Genomic DNA, 22233 nt, shown 5'->3' with positions numbered 1-22233 from the left:
CCTTTCTGTGTCAGAGTAGTTAGGGGTTTGGCAATTCTAGAAAAATTCTGGATGAATCTACGATAATAGCCGGCAAGACCCAAGAATTGACAGATTTCTGTGGGTGTCTTCGGTGCCGACCAATTTTCTATCGCCTTGATTTTGGAAGGGTCCACGTGTATGTCTTCCTCGCTTACCACGTGACCTAGAAAAGTTACCTTCCGAATCCAGAATTCACACTTGGAGAATTTTGCGTGTAGCTTCTCCGATCTAAGTGTTTCCAGCACCAATCTCAAGTGTTGTTTGTGATCTTCCTCGCTTCTTGAATAGACAAGTATATCGTCTATGAACACGATAATAAACTTGTCTAGGAAGGGACGACACACCCGATTCATCAGGTCCATGAACACTGCCGGTGCGTTGGTTAGACCAAAGGGCATCACTACAAACTCGTAGTGACCATATCGAGTCCTGAATGCTGTCTTGAAAACATCACTCTCATGAACTCGTAGCTGATGGTACCCGGATCTAAGGTCTATTTTCGAGAAGTAACTGGCTCCCTGAAGTTGATCGAAAAGGTCGTCTATTCGAGGAAGAGGATAACGGTTTTTGATGGTCAGCTTGTTCAATTCCCGATAATCTATACACATTCGAAAGGATCCATCCTTCTTTTTCACGAATAACACCGGGGCTCCCCAGGGTGAGGAACTCGGTCTGATGAACCCTTTGCTGAGTAGCTCATTAAGCTGACTGGATAACTCCTGCATTTATGTTGGCGCTAAGCGATATGGAGACTTGGCTATGGGGGTAGCTCCGGGAATTAGGTCGATGCGAAACTCGACTTGGCGTTCGGGAGGAATTCCCGGGAGCTCTTCGGGAAAGACATCAGGAAAGTTGCAGACTTCGGGGATGCTCTCGAGGTCTTTAACTTCCTGTTTCTCGTTTATCACATGAGCTAGGAATGCATGGCACTCCTTTCGCAGAAGTTTTTGAGCTTTGATGCATGAAATGATGCGAAGGTTGGAACTAAGTTTATCGCCGTAGATCATGAGGGTCTGGCCAGAGGGAAGATTGAGACGAATAGCTTTTTCGTAACAAAGGATATCAGCATGATTGGGGCTTAACCAATCCATGCCAATGATAACATCGAAGCTTTTTATAGAGACTGGCATAAGGTCGATGGGAAAAGAATGGTCGTTGAGGGTAAGGGTGCAGCCTACATATATATCATTAGCGCTCTCTTTCTCACCGTTAGCCATCTCGACGGTAAACGTTTCGGTTAGCGTTTGAGGACTATGTTTAAGAAGATGCTTGAATGCATGACTAACAAAACTTCTTTCAGCACCAGAATAAAAAAGGATGCATGCATAAGAGTTGTCGAGAAGGAACGTACCCGTGACAACGGTGGGATCAGCGACTGCCTCCTCTTGCCCCATCGTTAGAACTCTCCCGGTGTTGCCAGTTGTTGTTGCCTTGGGGCAGTCTCGCTTGTAATGCCCGACCTCACCACAACTATAGCAGGCTTGACTGACACCTGCTCCGGATGCTTGATTGGTTGGTTGGGCTGGTGTTCTGCAGTTTCGCGCAAGGTGACCCTTCTTGCCACAGTTGTTGCAGAGCATTTCACGACATGGACCGGGGATACGATGGTGGTAACTGCACTTGTTGCACCAAGGAAGGGTACCAATATATCCACTGGTAGGTGCTTGAGCTGTAGGGGCGGTGACAGGTGTAGTAGCAGCGTGGACTGCCACAGTTTGTTGCTTCTTGGAGGATCCTTGCGAACTCTGACCCTTCCGCTTGTTCCAGAATTTCTTTTTACTCTCACCACCCTCCTTTACTGGTTCGGAAGTGGTTGTTACTTTATCTAGATCGACCCCGTGATCTATAAGGGTCTGCGCCAGGCACTTGGTGTTATCAAAAGTGTTTGGCCTAGCAGCCAAGACATTCCCTTGGGTTGGGGGTGTCAATCCCCAAATGTACCTTTCTATCTTCTTGCTTTCCGGGGTGACCATCCCCGGGCAAAGGAGTGCTAGGTCTTCAAACCTAGAAGTGTAGGCAGAAATATCGGAACCCTTCATCTTTAGGTTCCAGAGTTCGTGTTCCAGCTTCTGCATTTCGCCCCGCGGGCAGTATTCGGTAAGCATGAGCTCCTTCAAGCTCTCCCAACCCATTGCATTTGCTACTGGTAGGGTTAAGGATTTGACTCGGCCATTCCACCAATTCAATGCTTTATCAGTGAAAGTGCAGGCGGCGAATTTCACTTTGTTAGCTTCCGAACAGGAACAGATTTCGAAGATAGACTCGATCTTCTCAAACCATCGAGTCAGGGCAATAACACCTCCATTGCCATTGAAAGATGTGGGTTTCACATTCATGAAATCTTTATAGGAACACTCCTTCTGGTGTCCCTGACCACCTTCCTGGTTCTGGGGATGCATACCACCTCCCTGTCCACCAGACCCGCCAGGATTCATCTGTGACATCGCGGCAGCCACAGCAGCAGTGACAGCTGCCTGAAACATAGCGGGATCAAACTGGGGAGGTGGCGGAGGAGGATTGTTGTTCTTTGAGCTGGGTCTTTTCTTTGGAGGGCATCTTGTTCTGAAATGATCAGGAAAGAGAGGATGGTAAGTCCTCTGGATTGAATCAAGAGATATGAAACAAGAGATATCTCATTATGATAGATAAGGTGTTCTACTACGCGATACTATATAGGAAAACTACCAATGCAAAAGAATTATCGCTAAAGGGAATGAGTAGCAACACTTGGATGAGGATCTTTATAACGAATTTGACTCTAGAAAATACTCCTATAGTATTTTACGTTTGGTTGTGACGATGACTTGATGTTTGGATATTTGGTAAGTTTTAGGCCTGTTGTACACCACAGTCACTCCCCAGCACATGTTGGTCGTGTCTCGAATGAATATAATTGATCAGGCTATATTGACCATAGACACGACTACATAACTGCCCAGGTTTAACCGCAGTGCCCGACACCCAATTACTTTTGTTTTGTTCTACTTGTGGTTACTGTTTCTGATATTTAGGTATTCTTGTATACTTTTTGTAAAATACTTGTATTTTAAAGTATACTTTTAGTTCAGAGCGCTTCGGCCCCTTAGTGTTTATAGTTATATACCATGTAAGGTTCGGTATACTTAGTTCACTATAAACAAAAGCTCTGATACCAATCTGTCACACCCCGAAACCGACGGCGGAAACGTTCCGGGGCGGAGGACGTCATGCGTAGTATCACAACCATTGTACATAGTAAGCATAGTAAACACAACCATTACATTACATAAGAATATTTACATTTATTTGAAAGCGGAGAAATACATATTTCATATACATCAGTATAAACAAAAGTAAAGACGAGACTTCTATATGCTCTGTCTTCTCCAAAAGTGATCGAGGTACCTGTCTAACGTTGACCTGAAAATACAAGCGGTTTGAAAATATATCAGCATAAAGCTGGTGAGTTCATAAACATGTTTTGTAAGGAAAAACTGGTTACTAAATCTTGTGAAAATACTTCATTTCCATTGATAAAGAATGCAGTAAATATCGAAAACCATTATTACTGAGTTATGAAATACATATGCATGTTTTCCAAGAAAATCCCATATTTTCTAACATGTTTGTCAATTCCCATATGATAAGAAAACCCTGGTTACCACCAGTAAGTATAGTAGTTTTACTACTTAAGATAAAACCATAAGTTGTGTCCCTGGAATACCCTCCAGTAAGTAGGTAGGTAGTTTTATTACATAAATAAAACTATAGAAGAAAGAAAGAAATCCGTGAACAAGGTTAGTTTATACGTATTGTGAGTCGTATAACCATACTGATTTGACCCGCGACCTCCTTGACGTTCTTCAGGCGTCGTTCGATTTACAAAATTTGTCACCCCAAGCGTGCCCGCTTAACTGTAGCTAGCAGTTTAGGTGTGGGATTGTCAGTCCCGAATAGATCTATCCACAAATTTCACGCTCTCCCTCCAGGAGACTCTGGTTATACTTCCGGAGAGGATTTACTAGTACCCCGAAGGGTATAACGAAGATAAGTCTCACAAGCTAGTAATAACTAATTCACGGGATAATTGGTCGTTATCGAGTTTCGAAATCGTTTGAAACAAAGTAGAGTATAAATAATTAAACACAAGGTAATTATTTAGCATGATACTCTAGATTAATAATGGATAAACTAAATCAGACATAGTTTATATATTGACTTTGCATGAAATTCGAATCCGTAAAACAAGTAATGAAAAATCCCAAATTATTCCCATAATAATTTGAATGGTTTGATAAGTTCCCACGCTGTTTTGAAAACTATGTAATTATATTTAGAAAGCGTCCCTTATGCTCCGCATATTACAAAAGGGGTAAAGGTATCTATAAGTTTGATAGAAAGTCGTTATAATTACATCAGTTTTAAATTACGAAATCTTTTATGTTTTGCTTGTATTCCCCCCCTGAAAACATGAAAAACTCGGAAAAGTGTAGGGGTATGAACTCACCTGCTGTGAGTGGAATGAATGGACGTGCCGGGTAGGATGCTAGGTGTCAATTGAGGACTTGAACACACGTGAGGATCCTATGTAACATGAAGTGATACATAATTGTATCTAATTAGTTATTAAATCAATAATTAAGTAAGTAAATACACTCTAATGCGCGAAAACACTTTATTTCAAGTGTTAGGAATGATACGGGTTGCATCTAAGGAGTGTATGGCCTCATTATGGAGTTTACTCTTCAAGTGGTGGCCTTAGGGGTGTTTACGGTTGAGGGACCATATCCCCCATGAGTTTACGGCCGCAAACTCATGGGAATGGTGCATTTGGGTGTTCCAAGGTCTCATCTCACTCAAGGAATTATGCTAGACTCGAATCAAGGGCTAAGGAAGTGATTGGGGCTCAAAATGGACACTTTATGGAGTTTACGGTCCTTGGACCACTCCTTTGGGTGTTTACGGTCGTAAACACATGGGTTTACGGCCGTAAACTCATGTTTGTCCATTTCTCTTGTGCTTTGGTGGTTCTAACTCATGCATGCAAGGTTCTAGTCACTTATACAAGCATATGAAGGTGTTAAGGGCACTTAAACACCTTTAGAAGGTGTTTACGGTTTTGGGAGACCTTCCCAAACCGTAAACTCATGTTTACTCCTCTCATTTCAAGTTTTGGGGTTCTAAGATCATTCATGCAAGTTTCTAGGTCATTAGCCAAGCATTGGAAGGGTTTTGGGGCATCAAAACCCCCTTTTAGGGTGTTTACGGTTTTGGGATGTTCCCAAACCGTAAACCCATGTTCTTGGGGTTTTTGGGTGATTAAACCATGAATTTGAAAGTATACTAAGCTAAACAACAAGTTAGGAGGGTTAACTTACAGTTGTGAAGCTCGAAAGGGGCGTTTTTCGATCAAAACCCGATTTGTAGAGAGAGAGTAGAGAGAGAAAGTTCATAGATTGTGAAAAAGGGTTCAAATGAAGACCACTCAACCCTTATATAGGGTTGAGTTTACGGTGGGGGTCCACCCAACACCAACCACAAACGGGGTTTTTCGCGTGATTTATCGTTTTCCGACACGTATGAAATTACGACAATAACTCTAAATGATTTATTTAACTTAAAAGTTAACGGAAAAACTTTAATAATAATAATAAATTTTATTAACGGAAGTGGGTTACAGTGACAAAATAAATTTTGGGTTGTCACACATAGGCATAAGTAAAGGTCTCAAGTTCCTTCATGATATAAATGTCATTTTCTCACCTTCCAACCAAAACATCCATTTTATCATTTACATATCAAAACCTAAAGCTAATAATTCTCTCTTAGCTTCTTGTGTTGCAACTCTTCTGGATCTTGACGTCGAATCCGAAGTTGAGTTGCCTTTCACACTTTTGTCTTAATGGTTGGTTCTCCCCCACCTGGGTTCGAACTTTCACTTTCTGTTACTTACAATCAATCAAAGCTCATTATGGCTCTGCTTATGTGATTTTTGTAGCCCTCTTTCTAAAGAATAAACTCCTAGTTGTCATATCAATGACTTTATCATCATTAATGTAGTATCACTGCTTATGCTCGCAACAAGTGATCTTCTGTATATTACATTTACTGATATATACAATTCAGTAAATCGCTTCTTTACTTGGTATCACCCCTTATTCGTTTTGTTCTTCGTTTACAAAGTGGCTAACCCTCAATCTCCCATGAAGACGTGTTTCCCCAATACCACCTCTTAGGAAACAATAAAGAAAGAATATGGATGAATAATCTCGTTGTACATTAAACACAATCATATATATAAAGTACATGGAGGGTAAATAAGGAAATACAACAATACATAATATATGCTAAACTAATATAAAATGTATATCAAACTATCTATAATCGCTAATACTCCCCCCCCCCCTTCAAGCGAATGAGTGGCGGTCTTATACCTATCTAAACGATCTCAAAATAACTCAAATGTTGGTTGAGGAAGCGGTTTGGTGAGTATATCTGCCACTTGGAGCTTGGTAGGAACAAATTTGGAATGAAGTTTCCCAACTAAAACCAACTCACGAATGAAGTGATAGTCAATATCAATATGTTTTGCACGTTTATGAGAAATCGGGTTTTGCCTCATAAAAACAACACTGAGATTATCACATAAAAAAGTAGGCGGACCAGTCGTTAATGCATTTAGATCACGCAAAAGGTGGGTGATCCAAATAATTCCAGAGGTTGTTTTTGCCATAGCTCTGTATTCGGATTCACAATTGAATCTTGAAACAATAGGTTGCTTTTTAGCGCTCCATGAGACCAAGTTACCTCCCAGAAAAATTGAATAACCATATGTTGATCGTTAACGGCCACAAGATGCAACATAACACCAAGAGGGGGTGATGTTCATGGTGTTATGACGCCATTATAGCTTGCCGCATCAACCATAACTAACGCCATATAACATGACCCGCACCCACTGCTCTAATAATGTCATCATATTACCACAATTCATTCAAACCCGCTTATTAAATTAACATTTATGTCAGTTTTTGTGAATTCCAACTCTAATCCGTATAAACTAGCTTACCGGTAACATATTCCGTTAAACGTGTTCCGTTTGGGATCCATTCCTATTTTTAACCGGTGCAAAACCCTAATTTAACATCTTATTTTCAAGAATCGGGAGGAGATAGGCTTATCCATCTCCAACCAATCTCGTAATCTACAGCTCTTAAATGGGTGGATACCATATCTCTCCCTACAAACCCAATTTCCCACATGGCATCATCCGATCCATGCAACTACATCCAAACGACCCCACCATACCCTCCTCAGATTCTTGGCCATCGTTCCATATACTCTCCGATCGACTATAGAAATAATCACATTCACTCAAATCACAGGTTGTAAGCTTCTGCTGTTTTGCAACAATGGCGTCTCTTGCAACCTTCGCACCCACCACCGTTAACGGCCTTGCCGGCAGTTCCCTCTCCGGAACCAAGCTTAACCTCAAGCCTTCTCGCCTCAGTCTCAAACCCAAATCTCAAAGGTACTAATTTCAACTCATAATTTCGTCTTTACATCTACATTCGCAATGGCTCATTGATGTTGTTAATCATCAATGCGTAGATCTGTAGCTGTGGTTGCTAAATACGGAGACAAAAGTGTGTACTTCGATTTGGAAGATTTGGGCAACACCACCGGTCAGTGGGATGTCTACGGTTCCGATGCTCCTTCACCTTACAACCCCCTCCAGGTATTTGACTTAATGCCTCAATGAGTTAATTAACACCAAATGATCAAAGTTAGAGTTTAATTGTTGACCAAAGTCGATGGATTATACAAAAAGAAAGTTTAAGTGGTGATGATTTTATTGCAGAGCAAGTTCTTCGAGACATTTGCTGCGCCTTTTACCAAGAGAGGATTGCTACTCAAGTTCTTGATTCTTGGAGGTGGTTCCACCCTTGCTTACTTCAGCTCCACCGCCACAGGTGACGTGTTACCCATCGTCAAGGGCCCACAACTACCACCTAAGCTAGGTCCACGTGGCAAAATCTAATCTGATCAACAATTTATATAGTTATGTCTTTTATGTATCTTTGCCACAACTTGTAAGTACATGTTTGCTTCCTACTCCAAAACTCCTTTCACTTTTCAAGTATATGATGTGGTAGAATCAAGCATGAATTCGTGTTCATTACAAATATTTTTGTACATTTGATTCATCAGTTTCAACCCCAATTCAATCAGTTTCAACCCCAATCCAATTCACACCAAACACAATATACAATCTGTTCTCTTCTATTACATTTTACATTTTACATAGGAAGAAAGAACAGTAAATCGAAACTCTATGTAGGTCTGAAATTGTGAACTTTTGTGTTGAATGTGGCAATGTCATTGAATGATTCAGCTTTCTATCTCTTCTACTGCATCTGGGAATTTACCTGATGTTAATATCTTGACTGAATCTTTAAGAGAATTGGTCTTCATATCTCCCAAAGATGGATTTTGTGTAAGAGCATCTGCATGCTGTACGTCTTCTATACGTGACAACACTTTATGTGCCAAACTTTCTAAGATTCTTGAATAACTCTCAAGAATAGCAAGCCCAACATCCTATAAAATCAAACAAACAAAAAACTTAATGAATTTTTACAACTAATGTCTAATTCCATGATATGGGGTTTGAAAAGTGAAAAGTTGTTAGTTAGTTATACTCTGTTGTGTTCAATTTTGCTGATTTCTAGTATGGATTGAGGAATCCCAGGGTAACGTTGTTTAAGAATTAATAAAATAGTCTCTGCTCGATCTCCAAATTGTTCTCTTTTTTCCAAACTAACACCCGAACCCCAACTAGATCTTCCATCTTTAGCAGACATCTTCCTCTTCCATATCACTACAGACGCCTCGAATCTATTCTTGAGGTCAACGATTTTATGATCAATCGTTAAATCCATTGATGAAAGAAAGTGATCCGGATCAAAGTGCTCAACCGTTATACTCTTATAGATATAGTCTCCCAAGCTCGCCCTTCCATTCTGAAACAATCAATAATCATCAAGATTCAAAAAAAATCTATAAAGATTTAATAAAACTTCGTCAAGATTCAAATTTATTCTAGACAAAATTTCACAATTGGTCCCTGTGGTTTACAGAATATCGCACTTTGAGGACTTCCTAGCAAAAAGTCACGCGACTAGTCCCTATGGTTTGTAAAATTACATGAAAGGTCCTCCTGCTGTTAAATCTAACTTTTCTGCCGTTAGATTTTAAGGAAAAAGACTATTTTGCCCTTGTACCAATATTGCAATACACTACAAACCTCAAGGACCATTCGTGTAATTTTCTAAATATGAAATTTTGTATATATATAAATTATAAATATAAATTCCGTATATATATAAATTTATATATATATATATATATATATATATATATATATATATATATATATATATATATATATATTCAACAACTTGATATTTTTTTTAATCTTTTTAACATTTTATTTTATTTTTTTATAATTTTAGTTATATATGGTTTTTTTAATGTTTTTATTTATTTTGATTCAAGTAAATAAACTTAAATTCGATAAGCCATATCGAAACTTTTTTTTTCCTAATTATGAAATGAAACGCTAATGTTTTTTTATTTTTTTAATTTTATGTTGTTACGGTTTTTTTTTTTTACTTTGATGCTCCATAGTTAATATCGTTAGCAACTTTATGTTTGCATTTATCATTATCATTATTTCGCCTTTTATTGTTTTTTTTATATATATTTAGTTATTTATTATTCTTCTATTGTTTTTATTTATTTTGATTCAAGTAATGAAAAATAGAAAAACAAAAAAAAAACAAAAAACTCAAACACCAAAGTTGTAAAATACTCTAATATATTGATACATTTTACACATTTCATATTTTTTGTTTTTTTTTTGCATTTTTCTTATTAATTTTTGTTATTTATGGTTTTTGTAACTTTTTTTTATTTTGATTTGTGTAAATAAAAAAGTTATGTTTATTTTCTTTATTTATATTTGTAAATATAACTATTTTATTTACGCGAATGAAAATAAAAAAAATTACAAAAACCATAAATAACCAAAATTATTATAAAAAAAAAAAACTAAAAAAACTCAAACACCAAAATTGTAATATACTCTACTATATTCATACATTTTACATTTTTTGGAAAAGGTCAAAAAAAGTTATCAAGTTGATGAAAAATAAAACGAAACAAAAAAAATAAAAATAGGAAATAATTAAAAAATAATATGAAAAAATTTAAAAAAATAATACAAAAAAATTAAAAAAAATACGAAAAAACTAAAAAAAGATGAAAATTTAAAATGTATTAATATATTAGAGTATATTAGAATTTGATGTTTGAGTTTTTGTTTTTTGTGTTTCTATTTTTCATTACTTGAATCAAAATAAATAAAAACAATAGAAGAATAATAAATAATTAAAATTATAACAAAAATAGAAAACAAAAGGTCAAACAAGGATAATGATAAATGCAAACATAAAGTTGCTAACGATATTAACTATTGAGTGATAAAAAAAACATTAACAATAACAGCATAAAATTAAAATAAAATAAAATAATATTAACGCTTCAATTCACAAATAAGAAAAATTAAAGGAAAAAATAATTTCGACATGGTTTATCGAATTTAAGTTTATTTACTTGATTCAAAATAAATAAAAATATAACAAAAAGCCATAAATTACTAAAACTATAAAATAAAAATAGAAATCAAAATGTCAAAAAGATAAAAAAAAAGTTATCAAATTGTTGAAATTATATATATACATATATATAAAATTTATATTTATAATTTATATATTTACAAAATGCGAAATTTATAATATATATATATATATATATATATATATATATATATATATATATATATATATATATATATATATATATATATATAATTTCATATTTAGAAAATTACACGAATGGTCCTTGAGGTTTGTAGTGTATTGCAATATTGGTACAAGGGCAAAATAGTCTTTTTCCTTAAAATCTAACGGCAGAAAAGTTAGATTTAACGGCAGGGGGACCATTCATGTAATTTTACAAACCACAGGGACCAGTCGCGTGACTTTTTGCTAGGAAGTTCTCAAAGTGCGATATTCTGTAAACCACAGGGACCAATTGTGAAATTTTGTCTTTATTCTATTAAGATTCGATCTTTTAGCATCAAGATTAAATTTTTTTTTTCTATAAAGATTCAAATTTTGGTAGAAAAGTTTGATGTATTGAAGTGAAGTACCTTTGGGAGGGTTTCGGTGTAGCTTTCAGGGACTTCCATTTCCATTAGAATTTGTGCGTTAATGGCTAAGGCTGCTTTGAGTACTTGGTGAACTGCGTCTTTTTGAAATTGTAACCATTTCTTTGTAGACTCTGATAAACCGTCTGCAGGGACCTTTGGGGTTGGTAACCACCATTTATCTTCTTCCCTCTTTCTTTGGCTTTTTGCTTCGTTGTCATCTTTTGATGCATACGTGAACTCATGTTCGCCTTGAAAATTATCCAAGCACTCCTACACACCCACACAATACATGTTAGGCGCAAATGTCGAACATGATGTTTGTTTGAGATAAGTGTTATATGAAAAGAAAAACGTTTATTTTTGGACTGAATATATTGTATGAATTTAAGAACCGCAATAAATTTAAATTATGAATGATAAAAGATTAAAAATATTCAAAACTTCAATTTTTTTATACAAATAATGATACAAATATAATTATATTTACTAAGAACATGATTAATAACTAAAATCGATGTTGATAGTTATTGATAATATAGTTAATAATTTAAACGTCACATATATCCAAAATCTAACAAAGAAAATCTCAACAGAGATCAGACATTAAACAACCCAATAATATCATCTTTCTCTAAAGTGTTTAACTTTGTTTACATTAAAGTGTTTCATCATTTTCTTAAACACTTATTTTAAACATTATTTTATATCGAAATAACATTTAATGAATAAAAAAGGCCTAAGTATAAGATACGGTTTGTCTTCTTCTTACAATGAGCATCGCGTCAAGCTTCCTTAATGCAGGAATGTTCATATGGAGGTCGCTCCGTTGCCTTGTAACCATAATCTGGTCACAGTAAAATTTAAGCATTTTATTCATATTCAAAACCCTTTCTCCTCCATTTAATATTCAAGAAAAATGCATATATCGATACAGAGAAAGAGAACGTGTACCTCCATGTTTACGCCATTAGTGTTTTGTTTTGAGGGCACAAATTCAACAATGTGATCGGTGACAGATAAGAGCCAATCCATTTCCTTCCGCCACCTTGCTTTTCTTTCCGGTGGCATTGGCTCTAATCGTGATTGTTCCCCAAAAACAGCAGCTGAATACATGGATCGAGAATCAATCAATCAATGAATCAAATACAGTTTTCAGAAAATCGAATTATAATTCTGAAAATCAGAATGTATAGGTATAATATCTGTAGAACCTGCTAGATTCGTAATGGCATTTGACAAAGCCTGAGCTGATGAAACGCCCTTTCCTCCACCTGACATATCCTCGCCTAAAAGCAATTTCGCGAACTTTTCCTTCACCGTATCCAAATCTGAAACTGCAACTAAATTCTCACCCAATTTAATCAATCAATCCAACGAAATTGCAGGTTTAGGGCACAACGAAATCATTAAAACATGAAATCCGAATAAAACTCGGGAAAAAAGTGGCGATTACCTGAGCATTTGCTGTCATTGTTTGTGGCGCCTTCATCACCTACTCCGGGATTCATGTTTTGTTCATCCTCAGCTGCTCGAACCATTTTGAATTCGAGCAGCGAGGTTAATACGATGAAGATGAAGACAAACCGGTGAACAAACTGCACGCACGATTTCTTCTTTTATTTTTTTTCCTTCGAGAATTAGATGAAAAAAAGAGGGATTTGGGAGGTTGATTCTGCAAAGAAAGAATTGGGGATTCTGGAGAGACAACAATGGAGATGGTTTGTTAGCAGGGAGATTGAAGGATGGTGGTTTGCATGGAAGAAGGGGAAAAAAGGATAAAGGGTAACCATATACCACAATTATGTTGGATTTTTAGCCTGTGCAATTCTTTCGCAGAAAATTTAATTTTTGCATGTAAAAAACAGATAAATTGCATATTAGATAACTTAATTTAATTATTATTTATTATAACATTGAACAATTAAATCTAAAACTTATGTTATAATTTTATAGTTTCATCATTCTAGAATACAAATTAATCATCCCTATGGAACACCTCAACTTTAATCATTGGGAATTAGCAACAATACGACATCATTTGCAATAATATTTTTGCAATTTATAATTCAATAATAGTTTCAACATTACAAGATACACCAAAACCGTACACCCGAACTAGTGTTTCACTCTTGCTAATCCCCAGAATCCAGATCATCTACAAAAGATGTATTCCACACAACTCAAAATTTAACTGGAATACATGTCAATAAAAGTAAGGGATATATACACTAAAGTCCTAATATTTTCATTGATTTGATAAGAAAGTCATATACTTTATTTTTTTGACAGTAAAGTCCAAATTACCGGCAATTTTTGACACTTTTATCATTTTTTCTCGGTTAGCCGGTAATTAGGACTTTTTTGTCAAAAAAATAAAGTTTAAGACTTTCTTGTCAAATCGTCAATTAGGACTTTACTGTCAAAAAAATAAAGTTTAGGACTTTTTTGTCAAATCGTTGAAAATATTGGGACTTTAGTGTATATATCATTTTTTTGTTAGAAATTTAATGGTATGATACTCTTTAAGCATAAGAGTTATTGAAACATTATCTAGTCAGCTAGATCCTATTGAAATCTTTAACGTTTGTTTCTTGTTAAATTGTTTTTTTAATCTCAACAAACCGACATTGAAAAAAATGGAGATAATCTTTCTTGATTATCTCCATTTTTTTCAATGTCGATTTGTTGAGATTAAAAAAACGATTTAACAAGAAACAAACGTTAAGGATTTTAATAGGATCTAACTGACTAGAGAATGTTTCAATAACTCTTATGCTTAAAGAGTATCATACCATTAAATTTCTAACAAAAAAAAATGATATATACACTAAAGTCCCAATATTTTCAACGATTTGACAAGAAAGACCTAAACTTTATTTTTTTTACAGTAAAGTCCTAATTGACGATTTGACAAGAAAGTCCTAAACTTTATTTTTTTGACAAAAAAATCCTAATTACCGGCTAACCGGGAAAAAAGGGTAAAAGTGTCAAAAATTGCCGGTAATTTGGACTTTACTGTCAAAAAAATAAAATTTAGGACTTTCTTGTCAAATCGATGAAAATATTGAGACTTTAGTGTATATATCCCATAAAAGTAATATCGTATAGTTCTCAACTCTTAACTCTTTATTTATGTTTAATATTGTATAATTCTTAAGTCTGTTATCCTTTATGTAATGTTGTTTTTTCATTGGTTTTACTAATGTGTTAAGTTGTATTATTTTATTTCCAAAAGGGGTGTTTGATATTGAATGTTTTGAAGTCTTTCCTTCATCTATAAAAAGAGCCTCTCACTTCACTTATAAGAAACCAAGTATCGAGTTTTTCTTTCAATACAAAAAAACTATTATCTAACTCCCTGTTACATTATTCTCACGTCCCCCATATGCCTCCATCTACTTCCTATAGGTATTTTACATATCTGTTTTACATATATACACCATTCTTCATATAAAATACTTCTAATCAAACTTCTTTTTCTATGAGTCGATCCCACAAACATTTACCGAAAGAAAATTCATTGGATTACCTTGTTCTTACCAATTCTAGCAAGAAACTTCTCTAAGTTGGTTTTACACCCATCCATTTCATAACCCCAAACCTCACCAAATTCGATATATTTTAACATCTTGTCAATGAGAGAAGCGCAATTAATTTTTGTCTTGTTTTTTTCATTAGTCCTAATCATCATAGTTTTTTCCAAGTGCTTGGAAATCTATTTGATGTCGAAGCTTCACTAACATGCAACAGACTAAGGTATCTCCAATGGTCATTCAATGGAGAGTTTAATGGGAAAAAAAAGGCTTATGTAGCAGTTGAATGAATATACAAAGCATTGTGGAGTGGGTTGATTGAATGGAGGGTTTAATCTGGTATGCCTTTTTTTTTCTCAATTTATTATAAAAACTTATTTTTCCTTTTTTTTCTCATTTTATTATAAAACTTATTTTTTCTTTATTTTTTTTTGTTTTTCTTTCTCAATTTATATAGAAAGTAATATTTAATATTTTTTTTTGCAATAAACAAACTATATATATATATATATATATATATATATATATATATATACTATCTTATAAAAGAAATCTTACTATTTCTATAAATAGATCGAATATAATAATATTATTTTTTAAGACGTCCAAACCTTTAAGCTAATAGTACAAGTAACCATCAATAAAATAGTATTATATTTAAAATAGTCCAAACTTTATAACTGAAGTTACAAATATTTTATGCATAGAAGAATTGATCCATCCCTTAATTTGATTGAGTCTACATTGAATACTGAGATTTCGGCAAATATGGCTACTTCCGAATCTTTCTTTGAACTTCTCTCTCAGCCTTCCTTCATCTCTCTCTGCTACCTCTAATAAAAATCCTAAACGCGGCCATCTACCTCTATTTACCATCGATGAGTGTTTTTCTGTATATAGTTTTGATTTTAGTTTCTTCTAATCATTTCGTTTACTGTTTCGATTGGTTGCAGGTTAGATCTATGGTGGGTTGAAGACGAAAACTTGAATCCAACATATATGCATCCTTTGTTTCTCCGTAATCGAATCCAACGATTCGCTTTCTCTCTATCTCTCAATTAAAACCCTCATTACAGATGAATATCTCTCCCCTCCCTCATTTGAAATCATCAATTTTTCTATGTAAACACACGTTCTCTCTACTATGTCTAAAAACTCAAAACCCTAAACGCAGCTCTCACCCGGTATTCCTCACAATCGAGGCTTCTTTCTCCTCATGTGTTTTTGGGGTATCAGATTTAGGGGAAATTCGTCGAGGTTTTCTTATATATTTGATGCTTCTCCCAATCTCCAGGTATTCATCGATAATATTTTATTTTTCTTTTTGGTTATGGGGACCGACTATCGTCTCTTTCTCCTCCACTGTAGTGTTTGTCGCCCAGAAATTCAAAGCAACAAAATACATGTGCGAATTGAATCCATTATTTTGTTCCAGAAGGAAATAAGCATGCATTTCTACTAAAATAACCTAATTTTGTTATGTAATGTCAGGTAATTTTTTCTATAAGAAGCAAAGGAGAAGCAATCCAGATGATCATCTTGATCCATGTACCTTTCTCTGTTTTTGAAAGGTACTACACAAGATTTTTTTAATTTTAATGACGGAATGATGAATTTTCAGGCTTTTATAGATCTATGGAGTATTGGACCCCTTCTCCACCAACGTCATCACCGTCACACCCCACACCACTCACAGCCGCACACCCCTATGCCACCATGAAAACTGCTACGGTGTCGCTAATCTTCTATCTATCCTTGAATCAAGCCCTGAAAGACATGTCAAACTTGTTCGGCGAGCCAATAAAATATGGGTCAAACCTGCTCGGGTAAGAAAGTAATGTTCTCACCATGAATCAAGCCCTAATCCTCTTTAATTCTTATCATGCCCAAAACGTATTTAATGCTTCCGATGTTGGGTGAGAAACAAAGAAAGGAGCTTGAGAAACAAGCTTGAAAACATGTTAAGAGCATATCTCTAAGGGCTTCACTTTGCCTCTGTAGGTTTTTTTTTCTCTATTTCATGGTATATGCGTATGTTTTGTGATTAGGGTTTGATCTTGGAACTCCATGGTTTCTGCTTCTGTACTTAAAAAAACAAAACACCTGACATATTTTCATCTATGTAGGGTTTTTTGTTTGTTTTAACATATGCTTAGAGAAAATATGCACAACACCAACATTTTCTTTCTTTTCTCAACAAAGTACCCCTATATATTGTTTTTGCTGATTAAGATACAAAGGTTTTTTTTTCTCTCTTTAATCTTTGTTCCTTTTCTCATCCAGGTAACCCCCCAACATCAACGGCTTAAGCTTATGTCTTATAGTGTATTAGATTGTTGTTTTTTCTCTGGTTATCAACTGTTAGTGTTTTAGATAGTTGTATTTTCTTTCGTTATCAATAGTAAGTTTTGAGAAGAGCTAGATTTGTTGTTTGTTTTATGAAATTTACTTGATTGGAATTTGAAAACAGGGGAAACAGAGAAATAAAAAGTATTAGATATGAGTGAAGTGGGGATTTAATGGTTTTTCAGAAGCCATGCTGCCATGGATTTCATGTTGCTTTTTGAAGACCTTCAGCTCCTATGCTTTGAAAATACTTTCAACCATGGGTGATTAAGGGAGTTTTTTCAACAAATAGATACTTAGTTCTGATACATATCTGCATAAAGTTTGTTTAATTTAATTAATTTAGCTAATGTCTTACATTTAATGTTTGGGAGCCAGATTTTGTATCATTTGTATGTTCCAGGTCCAAGAAACATTTGAGTTGAGTATGCATGAGCTTTTTGAATGACTAGATACTTGGACATATATTATCCAACTAGCCATATTCCTTTAAAATACATCATGGTTCGTCGGAGGCTCTTCTAAGACATTGAGATAAAGGATTGGGTATGAGATTAACATGTTTTCTGACCAAGTTTGATATATATTTTGGATTTTGTTCAGGATTCGAGTGGACGGTCTGTCATGGATCAAGGAGATGTTGCTACTTTCAATTTGAAAATGTCTATCTCTTATGAAAGTAAAGCACATTTCCTATATTGGTTCTTAACTAACCAAAAAAATAGGTTGTTGATATAGTTGGATGTTGTTGTTGCTTTTTATGTACAATATGAGAGTGAGTTTAGGCGTATTATGCACATAGTTGTGAAAGCTCGCCAAAAGATAATTGTTTACCAAAAGAGAACATTTCGAGAAAGGAAACACTCACTGTCCACCTTATATCATTGTCTTCATATACAAAAGGTTCTAATGTTTTTGATGGAGATAACATCAGCAGCTCAGCACTTTTAATGGGCAAGTAACAGTTTGTACACTCATTTTCATGGAAGTTTCATAGTTTTTATTGACTGCAATTATAGTAGAAAAGGTAACTGCAAACAAAATGTATTGTTAAACCAAATAGTGACATCACTAGACATTGTAGCTTTGATAGTTGTATCATTTAGCTTATTTAATAAAGGAAACTCCAACATGATTCTTTTTTGCAATTTTATGTCTAATTAAATAAATTTTTATCATATCAGGTATCTTCCCAAATGAACGTTTGTTTCTGTTGTTCAGTTTGGTAGCAATTGTTAGATTTTCAAAGTTTTTTTTAATGTTTGTAGATGCCAATAATTTCTTTCTTCCTAAGCTCTTCCTAGATAAATATTCAACTGGAAACCCTCTGTGGTTTCTTACACATTATGTTAACATTTTGTTTTAATTTTATAAGAAAATATTACCCTTCTAACTCTATCTTTCTACACACTTATAGAACCGTCTTGGTCATCAAGCTACAAATGGTCCAAAATGATGACAACCATACGATCACATGTCATAAAGCCTATTCTTGGTTGGTATTAATATTCATGTCTGTATCTAGGTATTTTCTATCGATTATTCCGTAATAAGAGTTTTCCTTTAACCATTAATTTTGTTTTTGAATGTGAAGGATATACAGGGCTCCTGCTACCTACAACATTACATATGATAGGTATACAAGTTTTATAATGGTTTTAGAAATTTGAATGATTTTGGGAACAAATCTATAGCCTGTAGACCTAATTATAAATGAAATGAAAGTGTGTTTTATTTATTTGGTGTCCGTACAAATTTTTGTTTGGTATTTCATTCAAACTCTATATATATCTCCTATCTCACTTTACTTTTGTGTCTATTATATTTTCATACATAATTAGTTGTTATAGAAAATCGATCAATAAAAAATTATCATACATTTTGTCTATACCTGAACATGCATGGTTACATGTTTCTTAAAGGAACATAATCTTTAAAAGAAAATATTTAAAAGGAACATAATCTTTAAAAGGAAGCTATATGCCAATTAATTATGTGTTATTTAATAATTTCTTTGAAAAAAATTAAAAGTTAATGTAAGGGAGGTGATTCATTCGCAACAAATGTAACGATAAATAACACTAATCAAAAGGAAATTAATATAGTAATTCAATAAAGGTAATATATTTGTTGTCCATTAAACCACCATGATACAAAAGTAACATTTAAAAAAAAACTTAAAACCATTTTAACCCAAAAAAAAAATCAAAAAATTTAAACAACAAATTCAAACACATCGACACACTTCTCTTTCATACCAAAACCAATAAGATGTTATTTATATCCGAAAACAATTTACTTTTATTTTTATTACAAAACTAGGACATATATTTTAAATCCAAAACAAAAACAAAATATTATTTTTAAAAACAAAACACCATTGGTATTTATCTCTATTGAGACACCTCACCCCCTTGTCTAAACCCCAAAAGTCTAATCTCCGAATGAAACTATTAGCCAAAACAAAAGAATTCACTGAAAAAAACTATTCACAGAGTCCCGCTTGACGTCGGCCGCATTGCGCGGACTGAAAATAAAAAATCGAGTTGAATATTATAAACTCACAACCCATCAAACCGGTCAAAGATTCGAAACAAGTTAAAATCTGACGGTTATTTAGATTTAACTTTATTAATGTTTTGTTGTAATTTGCAAGGAAGTGACACAGAAATAGATTTATCTGCGTTTGAGAATTTTAAGAACTAAAGAACTACAGAATTATCAATATTTTGTAAATTCATTAGTACTTAATGATTTTTTTAGTTTGATTTAATAGCCACAAGTAAACAATTCACCACAATTAATTAATCATCGCTTTGATTATATTGTCTTCAACATGTACTTTCTTTTGGAACATAACATTTTTGTAAAGGAAACATATTACCGAAAGAACTTACGCGCCCCGCCGCTTTGCGCGGGTACACTGCTACTATATATATATATATATATATATATATATATATATATATATATATATATATATATTATACTTTATTTTATTTTATATTCAAAATATTTTTATTAAGTTAGTTCATATTTTTTATTCTAAACAATAAAAAAATATATAAATCTTAAAAACATTTTAAAAAGATAACATCTTATTTATTATAATACAACATAGTGATATTACATATTAATAAAACGTTCCCAAATATGCTCCATATGAAAAAAGCAACACGTCGAACGTTGCAAGAACTCAAGCCAACCTCAAAACGCATTGGCATTACATGAACCCATTTGAAGTTGCATTTAATCAAATGTATATAGTGTTGAAAAGTCAACACCTCATTGGATGGTCTGAGGATGATCTCAAACGTGCAACTTTTGAGCATTATCATGCTAGATATGGTGCCGATTTTAGGCACGAACATATTTGGAATATCGTTAAAAATGAACATAAATGGAAAGGTTCAAGCAGTGCATCGATAATGATGAAGTTACAACTCGTCCAATTGGTAGGAATGCGGCAAAAAAAAGCAGCAAAAGGGAAAGCTACCAATTCCACTTCGTCATCTGGTAATAGGCTTGATGAAATACTTGAAAAACATATAGAAGAAAATAAAAAGACTTTTGAACGCTATCAAAACTCTTTGGATATGAAGAATGCATTGAAAGAAAGAAAGATGAAAATTAAAGAAGAAAAGGTAAAGAATGATGAAATTTCAAGCATTTTCATGGATCCCAATACCATGTCGGAAGATGGACGTGAAATTTGGAGAAACCGTTGTGACGAGATTAAAATAAAATACAATATGAAGTAAAATTTGTATTTTAGATATTGTACTTTTTATTTAGTATATTATTTGTAACTTTTAATTTTTAAATTGTAATCTTTAATTAATATTTAGTAACTGTAACTTTGAATTTCTAATTAATGTAATATTCTAGTTTTATTTATTAATATTATTTATAAAAAAAATTAAAATGATGATGTGGAAATCCATTGAACTCTTAAGATTTTAATGGAGTGTAGAGTTTAATAGGTTAAATGGTATAGTTAGTGGAATGTTGATGTGACAATCCATTGAACTCTTAAAAGTTCAATGCATTGGAGATGGCCTAATATGATCATGATTAGTACCACTAGGCCCCACTTCTCAAGGGGGCACCAGAACAAGTTTCACATGGCTGTTATATATAGTTCCATCAAATCATGGGGGGCTTTAACAACGAATCAGAGATTGTATCCTCTCTCTCAACTCCAACACCTTCTCGATATCACTCTCCTCTCTCCCCAATACTTCACCAATCACCATCTGTAGTTTCTTCATCAAAAATATCTATTTCAGCCTTACCTATGTTTCTCTCATATTCTTTTGGTTATATTCAAGACCCGCCTTAAATATTATTTGATTCAGACATCATAAACCACACCTTCCATCGTAACCATCACCTTATATGTTATGATTGTAGGTTCCAATGCTTTCATACACACCCTCCCAGACGTAATGTTCTCCTCTTGATCTTCATCATCAAACATGGATGTTCCTCATATGTTTGCAACTTTTTTAAGAGAATTAGTTATCCATGCACTTAAAGGCAACCCCTCAATTTCCACCCAAACTAAACATTCCTTAACAAAAAAGATTTGGTAACCGAGCATAAGTCCTTGAATTTTTTGGCAAAGCAAATCATGCTGCTTGAAATTAACACGAGAACTTCAAGCCTTAAACACTATCCAAACCCAAGCGCCATCAATGTAGCTAATCTCCAAGTCCACAAAACCTTCATCCATACACAAACGATGGAGATTCGTAGTGCTTAATACCTCCTTTACTTCAACCAAAACAACACATGTTGAATCCTGAGTAATCAATAAGTCTCCGGCATCTAACAATAACATAAGCTTTTGCTTGCATTCAACGACCCTCTTATACTTGTTCCCCAAACTTTCCGGCTACTAGGTTCACAAAAGAACACGATAAACACTCATTCTTTTGCATATCAGCCTTCATGTTATTTTCGATATGGATTGGTTTCATTTTGTTGCTATTATTCTCGTCTCTAAAAAACTTATATGTCCCAAATACATGATCATGTCCTCTATATATACTATATATATTTGTTGCTAATTCTCCT

The 22233-nt window shown here is 34.1% G+C and overlaps 2 protein-coding genes across 3 annotated transcripts; one reads left to right on the top strand and one right to left on the bottom strand.

Moving 5' to 3' along the window:
* The first annotated feature begins 7341 nt into the window (after positions 1 to 7341).
* Positions 7342 to 8231, top strand: LOC145116762 (photosystem I reaction center subunit VI-1, chloroplastic-like). The gene is made up of 3 exons (XM_079053088.1): positions 7342 to 7531; positions 7612 to 7738; positions 7862 to 8231. Exons 1-3 carry the CDS (start codon positions 7413 to 7415, stop codon positions 8039 to 8041), a joined length of 426 nt encoding a protein of 141 aa, XP_078909214.1. The 5' UTR covers positions 7342 to 7412; the 3' UTR covers positions 8042 to 8231.
* On the bottom strand, positions 7926 to 13072 carry LOC145116761 (rop guanine nucleotide exchange factor 12-like). 2 transcript variants are annotated; one of them, XM_079053086.1, is made up of 7 exons: positions 12729 to 13072; positions 12487 to 12615; positions 12227 to 12378; positions 12045 to 12119; positions 11276 to 11545; positions 8703 to 9023; positions 7926 to 8601 (listed from the first exon to the last, which is right to left on the bottom strand). In XM_079053086.1, exons 1-7 carry the CDS (start codon positions 12811 to 12813, stop codon positions 8392 to 8394), a joined length of 1242 nt encoding a protein of 413 aa, XP_078909212.1. In that variant the 5' UTR covers positions 12814 to 13072; the 3' UTR covers positions 7926 to 8391. The 2 variants fall into 2 exon arrangements, with proteins under 2 accessions (XP_078909212.1, XP_078909213.1); XM_079053087.1 differs by having other exon boundaries at positions 12487 to 12609.
* Between the last annotated feature and the right edge of the window lie 9161 nt (positions 13073 to 22233).

This window comes from Lactuca virosa, chromosome 5, assembly GCF_052849685.1.
Source record: "Lactuca virosa cultivar CGN04683 chromosome 5, Lactuca_virosa_CGN04683_v6, whole genome shotgun sequence".
NCBI classification, from domain to species: domain Eukaryota; kingdom Viridiplantae; phylum Streptophyta; class Magnoliopsida; order Asterales; family Asteraceae; genus Lactuca; species Lactuca virosa.
This window is presented reverse-complemented; position numbering and strand designations above follow the sequence as displayed.

What these genes read in the sequence shown, in the direction of transcription:
- LOC145116762 (XM_079053088.1), top strand. Translation starts at nt 7,413, where the DNA reads ATGGCGTCTCTTGCAACCTTCGCACCCACCACCGTTAACGGCCTTGCC. An exon ending in CTCAAACCCAAATCTCAAAG is followed by an intron (nt 7,532 to 7,611) that starts GTACTAATTTCA and finishes ATCAATGCGTAG; the next exon opens with ATCTGTAGCTGTGGTTGCTA. An exon ending in CACCTTACAACCCCCTCCAG is followed by an intron (nt 7,739 to 7,861) that starts GTATTTGACTTA and finishes ATTTTATTGCAG; the next exon opens with AGCAAGTTCTTCGAGACATT.
- LOC145116761 (XM_079053086.1), bottom strand. Translation starts at nt 12,813, where the DNA reads ATGGTTCGAGCAGCTGAGGATGAACAAAACATGAATCCCGGAGTAGGT. An exon ending in ACACCGAAACCCTCCCAAAG is followed by an intron (nt 9,024 to 11,275) that starts GTACTTCACTTC and finishes TGATTGTTTCAG; the next exon opens with AATGGAAGGGCGAGCTTGGG. An exon ending in GCAAAATTGAACACAACAGA is followed by an intron (nt 8,602 to 8,702) that starts GTATAACTAACT and finishes TTGATTTTATAG; the next exon opens with GATGTTGGGCTTGCTATTCT.